At 34.7% G+C, this 10,398-nt stretch overlaps 2 protein-coding genes across 2 annotated transcripts; one reads left to right on the forward strand and one right to left on the reverse strand.

Moving 5' to 3' along the window:
* Positions 1–199: 199 nt before the first annotated feature.
* LOC105761309 (ubiquitin-conjugating enzyme E2 35) lies at positions 200–3,003 on the reverse strand. The gene is made up of 8 exons (XM_012579091.2): positions 2,835–3,003; positions 2,499–2,526; positions 2,241–2,327; positions 1,762–1,820; positions 1,255–1,296; positions 1,088–1,161; positions 676–773; positions 200–567 (listed from the first exon to the last, which is right to left on the reverse strand). The coding sequence occupies exons 1-8, from the start codon at positions 2,868–2,870 to the stop codon at positions 530–532; spliced, it is 462 nt and encodes a 153-aa protein (XP_012434545.1). The 5' UTR covers positions 2,871–3,003; the 3' UTR covers positions 200–529.
* Positions 3,004–5,167: 2,164 nt separating this feature from the next.
* LOC128034703 (uncharacterized) lies at positions 5,168–6,271 on the forward strand. The gene is made up of 3 exons (XM_052623518.1): positions 5,168–5,191; positions 5,523–5,614; positions 5,757–6,271. Exons 1-3 carry the CDS (start codon positions 5,168–5,170, stop codon positions 5,971–5,973), a joined length of 333 nt encoding a protein of 110 aa, XP_052479478.1. The 3' UTR covers positions 5,974–6,271.
* Positions 6,272–10,398: the final 4,127 nt, after the last annotated feature.

Consider the following 10,398-nt stretch of genomic DNA (forward strand, 5'->3'; position numbering starts at 1 on the left):
AAAACATTTTTAAAAAAAAAAGAAGTCTTTAAATCTTGATTTATTGTAAAATTAGAGCTATAAAATCTGTATTATGAAAATATCATAACCAAACCTATACTACCAGAATATATTGGTGAACTTAGCATAACATTAAAACAAGTTAAAAATGTTATAGGTTTCAACGGTCCAAGAACAATACACAACCCAAGCCTCAAAATTTAATCAATCCATTCTTTCATTTCCAGTTGATAGATTCATTACACACACACAGATAACCAGAATCTGAAATCACCATATTTGAGAATAATCCCATAGTTGAAGCCTTTGGGAGTTTTAGAGAACCATGTGTATTATCATACAAGCTTAGAGATTGCTTCCGACCGAATTACAATTAAAAGGGTAGCACCTGGAAGCTTTTTTTTTTTTTTTTGCAAATATCAAACTCTTTCAAACTGTCATTCGTCCAGATTTCCATATGAAATTGACATTGAATAGCTTACATTGCATAAAAATGTTATTTTATGAGAGCAAACGGTTCCACTGGTCTTCATGCACCGCTTGCATATAAACGCGTCCATTCCTTTGCTGCAAATAGTCAATCAAGAACAGTTGATCAGTGAATCAATATAATCCTTGATTTTAGTAGAGACTTAAGCAATCTCGATGATCTATGATTACAACTATGGATTTTACCTGTCTCAACAGCTTCAGCCTCGTTTGATTTCCAGTGCTTAGCAATATTCTCGGAGAGTGGATCATCTGGATTTGGAGCACTCAAGAGTGCCTGGATGCTGAAATAAAGATACTAATGTCAGTGTGGAATTGTGCTACTCAAGATAATGCAGAAATAAGGATAAATGAGTCCATTTCCACAGTTTTAGTATAATTTAGTGCTAGAAATAGCAGAGAAGTCTTTCTAGCAAAACAAAAACTACGTAAATAGGCAGCGATGGAAACATTCAACTTCCGTTTTTACTTATAATACCTAATTTTCCAGGAAAAAATAATATAGCACCATGAAATATGGTTCTTAGGAATTTTTTCAGGCAATTGTAAGCCATACCAATTTACAACAATAGATTACATCTACATAAACTTATAATACCTTAAAAGTACAGTTCGTATCTGCAGAGCTGGACTCCATTTGTCCTTGAGAATATCGAGGCATATTCTCCCAAGCTGCAAGAATGCTCAACCCTTAAGAGCCCCCCAAAACAAAAAAAACATCTTTCACATCATATAATAAGGACAAAAGAATGAACAGGTGCCAACCTTATCAATGTTAGGATGATATATCTTTGTAAGAAATCGAACCTGTTACATCAAAGTGGTTATGGTGGACAGAAATACAAAACATACCCAAAAAAGGATGATGCTAATGGTTGATAGAAAATTTTTGAGAATAGAGAACAATAAATTGATGCTGAATGGCCAACCAATATACTAAACTCATGAATCACAAGTGCAAGAGAACCAAATAGAAAGTTCCAATTCGTTGAGTAAATATTTTAAATACGAAAATGGAGCAAAACATAACAAGTCAAAGGAGACCAACTATATGCCAGAATCACCAAGGGGGAGTGATGAAAACCAGAAGCACTAACAGTAAAAGATAAACAAACTACATCATTTTAAATCATATTAAGATCCCCATAAGAAACATTTTTTAGATGAAGCCAAGTATTACTGTATATCCAAGGATCAGCAATCCAACTAACAAACAACAGATACAGAAACAGGAAGGTCATGCTACTTTACAAAAGACTCAAAGTCGAGTACCTTGGGAGCAGCCATGGGATATTCTTCAGGCAAAAATAGTTCCAACTTGAAAACCCCTCCTAAAATCTCAAACAAGAAAAGGCATCATAACCTATACATAAGCGCAAAACTAATTACATAATGCAACAAAGAAAAGGAGATATTACCAAAAACAATATTCAATAACCAGACATAAGACTGAAAAAAGCTAATTTGGCCAAAGTTTTCAACAATGAGAACACCAGACTGATTTTGTCTTTAAAAAAGATGGAAAACCAACAAAAAATATTAAGTAAACTAGAAACTGGGGAAACCATTTTATCAAAAACTTTCCAAGTTTAACCATACAGAAATCAGCATTGGTGATTGATGATTGGCAATGGTGCCCCACTTTATGATTTAAATTAGCCCATCCTCAACCATTATACAATCAAATGTAAAATTTGCAGTTCTAACACAAAGCAAAAATATTTGCAACAATTAGATGAACAAATAACTACCTTCATATGGAGACTGTGTGGGACCAAGGATCATCACATTGAAATATCGCATATTATCCTCTGATGGTGAAGCACTAATTCCCGGAGCTATCATAATAAAAAGAAACAAAAACAATACTCTCTTATTAAAAAAACCCAAAAAATTCAAATTTGTTCAGCTAATAATTAAAAAAAAAAAGGAGAAATGAATAACAACACCAGTACCAACATGAATTTCTATAATTTTTTTTAAAAGAGCGAAAAATAAAAAGTGCTTACCAGGTTCACTGAGGAGACGCTGAGTTTCCTGCTTAGATCAAAGATTAAGAAACCAAAATTAAAGCATGAAAAATACACAATTCAAACAAAGGAGAAAAAGAGGTAATGCTTTCTTCAATATCAGAAGACGATCATAAAATAAATAGCTGAGGATTTTGATTCATCAAAGGAAGAAAAACTTGAGTTACTAAACTAAACTTTAGGAACGAAGAAAATGAAAAACAAAAGTAAAAAATGAAAAACAAAAGTAAAAGAACTAAGATTTTATTTAGGAATCTCGGGAAACAAACAAAGCGGGAAAATTGAGAAGGATCAGAGGAAGATCGAGAGAGGAACCTTGATGATTCTTCGAGGAAGATTACTGTTGGCCATTGGCAAGCTTCGATTGCTGAATCAAAATGGGAAATAAAAAAAATATAATTAGGGTTTTGAGAAGTGGGAGATGAAGAGAGAATCCGAGAATAAGAAAATCAGAGGAAAGAAGAAAGGTCCCTTTCCCTTAACTTGCTTTAGGTATATATTATTTTTAGGTCCTTATACTATACCTTTCTTTTTAGGCATAATGATTTATTTGGCCCTCCAACTATACAAAAAAGTCATTTCAGCCCTCTATTTTTTTTGCCCTTTTAGCCTTTAAACTTACATTTATTATCAAATCACCCCAAATGGATGGAAAAATTAACATTTTTTTAACTTTACGTACGTGGCATACATGTGGATGAGATGTTTGCATTTAATTAATTTTAAAAATTCAAAAATTATAATTTTTTTATTTTTAAAAAAAATAATTAAATACTGACATGTCATCCACATGTATGCCATGTCAGAAAAGTTAACAATCGTTAACTTTTTCATCCATTTTGGGGCGGTTTGACAAAAAAATGTGATTTTAAGGGCTAAAAGAAACAAAAATTAAATGGATGGCTAAAATAACTTGTTTGTAAAGATGGAGGGCCAAAAAAGCTATTATGCCTTCTTTTTATGAATTTTCTTATGGTATAATGATAAATTTAGACCTTCATGTTTACATTTCCTGTCAATTTGGCTCTCATTCTTTTTTTGAGGGCTAAATTTGACAAAATACTAACTAAAACATTACATTTTTAAACATGACAACACTATGGCAATCCCCGTGCATTTTATGCATTTAAAAAAAAGATCTTTTATACTTTATTTTATATATGTTCTTAATTTTTTTGAATATTTTTATAATTTTTATTTTTTGACATTGCATATAAGACAAATAATGTCACGTCAAGATAAAGTATATGTGGACTATCACATGAGTTGTTATACCAACATTGTTAAATAATAAATGTTTTAGTAAGCATTTATATTAAAAGAAGTGATTTGACTTTTTTGAAAGATTGAATGTCAAATTTAGCTAAAAAGAATAAGGATCAAATTAAAAGAATATAAAAATTGAGGCTAAATTTATCATTATATATACTCAGACAAATTTTTTTTTTAAAAACATTGAATCTTAAAACTGTATTGATACTTTTGTGAAAGGTACTGATACTTTGTTAAGGGTATTCGAGCTGGGCAAAAAAAAACTTACACGAGGCCTGGTTTGTTTAGGAAACGAGCATTATTCTTTTATCCAACTCCATTTTTCGAGGTTATATTTTTGCCAAAACCCATTCACTTTTTGAGCGAGCTTTCGAGCTGGGCCAGGTGGCCAAATTTATAGACAAGTCTAATCTAAGTGAAGTAGCTAAATAATTTGAGAAGTGAGTTGATCTTTACAATATGTTTGGTTTACTAAAATGAAATAAAATAGGAATTGAATAGTTTATTTTACGAGGATGGAATAGAAATGTAGTAGTATTACTTGAATAAAGTAATAATAGTATTATTTGGTTATATGAGATAATGTTGTTGAATTGAAAAGTGATAGTCGTAAAAGATTATTTTATCCTTAGTATAAAATTATTAAGTAAAATTTAAAATTAATTTCTTAATATCATAAAACTATATTATTTAATATATTATTCATATTAAATATTATATTATTTTAATTTATATACTTCTAAATAAAATATTTGTTAATATTATATTTAAAATATTTATTGATTAAAATATAATAATTAACTATTTTAATATTAGTTTAAGGGTGCAAAAAGTCTTCAAACTTTTTCAAAAAAAGCAATTAAGCCTTTGTTTTTTTTTTTACACTCATTTGGGTACTTAAACTTTCAAAATACATCAAAAAGGCCCTCAAGCCTTTTCAAAAAAAGCAATTAAGCCCCTATTTTTTTTGCACTCAATTGGGTACTTGAACTTTCAAAATGCATCAAAAAGCCCTCAAACTTTTTCAAAAAAGCAATTAAGCCCCTGTTTTTATTAAAAATTAAGAAAAATTATAAAAAATAAAATCAATATAGGCTATAAATATTATTAAATTTTAATAAAATATAAAATCTTAAAAATATTAAAATATTTTAACATTTTATAAAGATCGTAAAAATTATAATATATATAAATATAAAAATATAAAATTTTATAAATTTGTAAGAAAATTATAGAAAATGTAAAGAAATATAAATTTCAGAAATTTTTTATAAAATTATCGTACCAAAAGAAATATTTTATAATTTTTCTATTGTTACATGTGTCTTGTCATGTAGTTTGCTATTAACACATATTATGTGCATAAAAATCAGTTAATGGATTTAACAGTTGTTGTTTATGTGAAAACTGAAATTTCAAAATTCGAAAAGTATAGTGACTAAAATGATCGAATTGGAGAACATAAACTAAATTCATAACTTTACACGTCTTATAAGACTAATAACAAAATTTACACAAATGAATTTATCTACTATCATTTGAGTTAGGAATAAAATTTCAAAATTCAAAAGTATAGTGATTAAAAAGGACCAATTTAAAAAGTATAGTGACTAAAAACAATCACCTTAAATTATAGAGATTTGGCCAAAAAATATTATAGAGATTAAATCCAAGACATGCACAAAATATAGGGACTAATACCCGAATTTAACCAAAGTACAACCTTGCCAGGCAAGTAAAGTGATTATACTCGGTTTCCAGTCTTTTTCAGTCTTCTTTGATTGTGAGGTAAAGAGGGCTGCAGGTCTCTGGCTTATTGATGAGTAAGTTCAAATATTGATTTAGTTGGTTTGAAATTTCAATTGTTTAAGATTATAACAGCAATTTATCCAGAATTTCAACTCAAATTTCACTTCTGTGTTTATGAGATGAATTTGATGCAATTTTGTTGTTTCCATCCTACAGGGCTGACAAAGGCGAAGAGGAAGCTACACTGCTGGGGTTTTGCAGGAAACCTCCATATCCTTTTCAAGTTCCAAAATTCAAGGAAATAACGCTAGTGTGCATTTTGGTCTACACAAGCACCCTCGGAAATTGCGGGTTAGTGTGGACTTTGATGGCCAATCATCCGGGAAGCTTTTGCAGCATAACATTGTTGCTCTTGGTGTTTAATCTTCTGTGACAGATTTTTAGGGCATCCTCAACTGGCGGATCAAAACAAAATTAACCCAAGATTTTAGTTATAGAAACTCTCCATGGAATTACCCAAAGGACGGGAAATTTGCAGATTGTGAACCAGATGATCCACTCTTTAATCTCAATTCAAAGAAATCACTCAATAGGTTGGTAACATATACTCTGATCATACCAATTAATGACATGAAACGTCATTGGCTAATAGCGAAACATCATTTGGATTAGAGACATTTTGATAAAATGTAATATTATTTTATATGAAATATAAATAATACTTATCAATATAATGGATATTATTTACTAATTTAGGTATGTATATATTTGATTTAAAGTTTTCATTAATAAAACTGTATGAAATTTTATAGTTTTGTTTTCCGCAAATATGTAACGAAAGTGTATGATCAATCAAGACTACAAAAGGATGGTATTTGTTGAAGTTTGGCTTGCATGCAGACAAGAAGGAGAGAAGTTGCCTGAGCCATGCAGTTGCAGCTTGTTAAGATTTGGAAAATACGTACTGATTCTTATTGATTTTCTCATATCATAAGCATACTTACAACTGGGTATTTAATACACAAATTTATTAACTGCTAACCATAACAGCTAACTGATGCTAACTGATACTAACTGACTAACTGCTTTGAACTAACTGATTCTTATCCTTAACATGGCTCCTGCTTCTTGATGTTCCTTGCTTTTGCATAATATCCTTTGCTCTAAACTTGTCAAATAACCCTACAGCCAAAGGTTTTGTCAGCATGTCAGCAACTTGATCTTGCCCAGAAACATGACCAACTTGCAGCGAACCATCTACCACTTTTTCTCTTACAAAGAACAAGTCTAGTTCTACATGTTTAAACTTGGAATGCATGACTGGATTGTTTGCTACAGCAATGGCAGCTGAGCTATCACACCAAACTAGATCTTTACTGGGAAGTGTCACCCCTAGTTCTGTCAACAGCGATCAAATCCAAGTTATTTCAGCAGTGACATGAGCCAAGCTTCGATACTCAGCTTCCACAATCGACCTTGAGACCACTTGTTGCTTCTTGGAGCTCCAAGAAACTAGGTTCCCGCCAAGAAAAACACAAAAACCAGAGGTAGACCGATGATCGTCAACATTGGAACCCCAGCTTGCATCTGAATATGCCTCAAGAACAAGTTTTGAGTGACGCGTAAACTGTAGTCCGTAATCAAGTGTCCCTTGTAGGTACCTTAGAATGCGTTTGACAGCCTTGAAATGAACATTTAAGGGTTTATGTATATATTGGCACACCTTGTTAACCGAGAAAGCAATGTCTGGTCTAGTTATGACCACATATTGTAAGGCACCGACAATGCTCCTAAACAAGTGTTCATCTTCCATCGGAGTCCCTTCATGAGCAGACATTCTACAAGTGGTCATCATTGGAGTAGGAGAAGCCTTGGACTTGTCCATGGAAGCTTTCTGAAGTAACTCCAAGATGTATTTCTTCTGACTCAAAGAGACACCATGCAATGTTGACGTAACTTCGATACCAAGAAAATAATTCAGTCGTCCCAAATCTTTCAAGGAAAAGTGAATATCCAGATCTTTGACAAACCTATCAATAGCAACAGAGTCAGTACCCGTGATGATAATATCATCAACATAGACTAGTACATAGAGAAGGTGCCCTCCCGATCGTCGAATAAAGAGAGAGCTGTCAGCTTTAGAAGGAACAAAAGTTGCAGCTAGCAAGAACTCCCTTAGCTTATGAAACCAAGCACGAGGGGCTTGTTTGAGGCCATACAACGCCTTTCGCAACCGACAGACAAGGGAACGACCATCCTTGGACTGTTCCTCAAAACCAGGCGGTTGCGTCATGTAAATTTCTTCCTACAAATCCCCATTTAAAAAGGCATTATTGATGTCCACCTGTCGAAGAGACCAGCCACGTGATACCGCAAGAGATAAGACAATTCGGATCGTTGTTGGCTTAACCACAGGGCTGAAAGTCTGCCAAAAATCAACACCAGCCTCTTGTAAATACCCTTTAACGACTAGCCGTCCCTTGTAGCGAGCTATGTCTCCGTTTGCATGTCTCTTAACTTTAAAAATCCATTTACACCCAACGGCCCGACGACCTTCAGGTAACTCAACAAGATCCCACGTATTGTTAGCTATCAATGCATCATATTCAGCCTATGCAGCTGCAGTCCAAGCCGGACTCTGAAACGCCTCTATAATACTGGACGGTTCTTTGTCGGCCAATATCGTGGTGAAAAGTTTTGGCTTAAAAATTCTATTTTTTGAGCGAGTACACATTGGGTGGCGGTTAACAGGAGATACCTGTGCACTAGCAACTGGTACATTTGAAGCTGATAAGGGAGCCCCAGGAATTAACTCCTCTGAAGAGAAACCGAGAACAAAATGCGGACTATGCAAGGGCAGTGTAGACTCGGCTTCAGGATGGTCTGTAGGGGACTCAAACCTATTAGACCCAATGTGAGCAGGAGAGTCAACATTAGGATGAGGGTCAACAACGTGAGCAGGAGAGTCAACATTGAGATGAGAATCAACTATCGGTAAGGAAGATTGTTGATGACAGAATCGATCCTGAGGTATCACTGTTGACCGAGGAAACCCATGTTGAAATGGAAACCGTGTCTCATCAAATGAGACATGTCTTGACACAAAAACTTTACCATCAACAGCCAGACATTTGTAGCCCTTACGATTAGAACACACTCCAAGAAATACACACTGTTGAGAATGGAACTGAAGTTTATGCTGCTGAAAAACTCTCAAGTGTGGATAGCAGGCACTCCCAAACACTTTAAGTTGAGAACAATCAGGTTGAGTTTTGTACAGCCTCTCATATGGAGTTTGTCGTTGTAACAAGGGAGTTGGTAATCTGTTGATAAGATGCACAGCATGAGAAAAGGCCGATGACCAATGTTCTAAAGGCATGGATGCTCGAGCGAGTAGTGTGAGCCCCATTTCAACTACATGGCGATGTTTCCGTTCAACAACCCCGTTCTGCTCCGAAGTGTAGAGACATGTGATGCGATGTTGAATTCCCAGTTGAGAGAAAGCTTTTGACAGTGAGCGATATTCACCTCCCCAATCGGTCTGTACCATTTTAATAGATACTCCAAATTGAACTTGCACCATATTGTGAAAATTAAGAAAGCAATGAAACACATCCGATTTTGATTTAAGAAAATATAGCCATGTATATCTGCTATACATATCTACAAATGAAACATAGTAGGAAAAACCATTGGAAGACACTTGAGAAGGTCCCCACACATCAGATGTGACTAACTCAAATGGAGATGTGTATACAGTTTGTGAACTCTTGAAGGGCAGCTTGTGAGACTTGCCAAGCTTACAAGAACTACATAGAACCTGCAAATTGTCACATTTGAACAAAACACCACACGACTTCAGGACACAAGCAAGAGTAGCAGAACATGGATGGCCAAGCCGGTCGTGCCAAAGTGAAACAGAAACAGAAGGCTGCACATTGTAAAGAAGAGAAGAGCCAGAACTTCGAGGAGAAGAATCCATTTTGGAAGTGGGTCTAGAAAAGTCAAACCGATATAGACCATCATGCATGCGGCCCTCCAGAAGAATCCTCCCTGTCCGAATGTCCTTCACAAAACACAAAAGAGGATGAAATTCAAAATAAACCGCATTATCACGAGCAAATTGCGCTACTGAGATCAAATTTTTACATACAGTTGGAACATGTAGAACATTTCGGAGGTGTAACAAACTTGAACCAGTCACCAATGTGGAATGGCCTACATTAGAAATGGAAACAGACTCACCATTACCCATGGAGACTTTATTGGTACCTGTGTAAGTAGAAGTGTTCTGAAGTCCTGCCATGGTTGGTGTAACATGGTTAGTGGCCCCAGAATCGGGGTACCACGTTTGAGTACTTCCAGAGGATGACGAATGCGAGTTACAGCAATTTTGTGATGAACAACATGACAAAGATGCATCACCGCAACTATGATAGTTGACTGAGACAGAAGAATCCGAACTAGGACCGGAATAATCTTCATTAAACCGATGATAACACGTCTGCACCAGATGTCCTATCTTTCCACATAATTGACACTGGGGTTTTGAGCGAGACCACCCTCGACCTGAGCCACAAGTGCGTCCACGAGACCACCCACGACCCCTTTGTCCACGACTAGTACCATTTCGAGAGTTAGCAGAATTATCATACTGCAAACTAGATACTACATTAGCTTGCAAAGGTGCATCAGTTAACAAAGCCAACTGCCGTGCTTCAAAATCAAGAAGCATTTCAGTAACCATCTCCAAGCTCACAGGTGTGGCAGAAGCAAAAATACGAATAGACTCAAACTCAATAGGGAGACCAGCCACGATCACACTAACCTGTTCTTGATCAGAAACAAAACTCCCAGC

The sequence above is a fragment of the Gossypium raimondii genome, chromosome 11 (genome assembly GCF_025698545.1).
Source record: "Gossypium raimondii isolate GPD5lz chromosome 11, ASM2569854v1, whole genome shotgun sequence".
Taxonomy (NCBI): domain Eukaryota; kingdom Viridiplantae; phylum Streptophyta; class Magnoliopsida; order Malvales; family Malvaceae; genus Gossypium; species Gossypium raimondii.

What these genes read in the sequence shown, in the direction of transcription:
- LOC105761309 (XM_012579091.2), bottom strand. Translation starts at nt 2,870, where the DNA reads ATGGCCAACAGTAATCTTCCTCGAAGAATCATCAAG. An exon ending in ATCCCATGGCTGCTCCCAAG is followed by an intron (nt 1,297 to 1,761) that starts GTACTCGACTTT and finishes TTGATGTAACAG; the next exon opens with GTTCGATTTCTTACAAAGAT. An exon ending in ATCATCCTAACATTGATAAG is followed by an intron (nt 1,162 to 1,254) that starts GTTGGCACCTGT and finishes GCATTCTTGCAG; the next exon opens with CTTGGGAGAATATGCCTCGA.
- LOC128034703 (XM_052623518.1), top strand. Translation starts at nt 5,168, where the DNA reads ATGGATTTAACAGTTGTTGTTTAT. An exon ending in ATTTAACAGTTGTTGTTTAT is followed by an intron (nt 5,192 to 5,522) that starts GTGAAAACTGAA and finishes CAACCTTGCCAG; the next exon opens with GCAAGTAAAGTGATTATACT. An exon ending in GGTCTCTGGCTTATTGATGA is followed by an intron (nt 5,615 to 5,756) that starts GTAAGTTCAAAT and finishes TCCATCCTACAG; the next exon opens with GGCTGACAAAGGCGAAGAGG.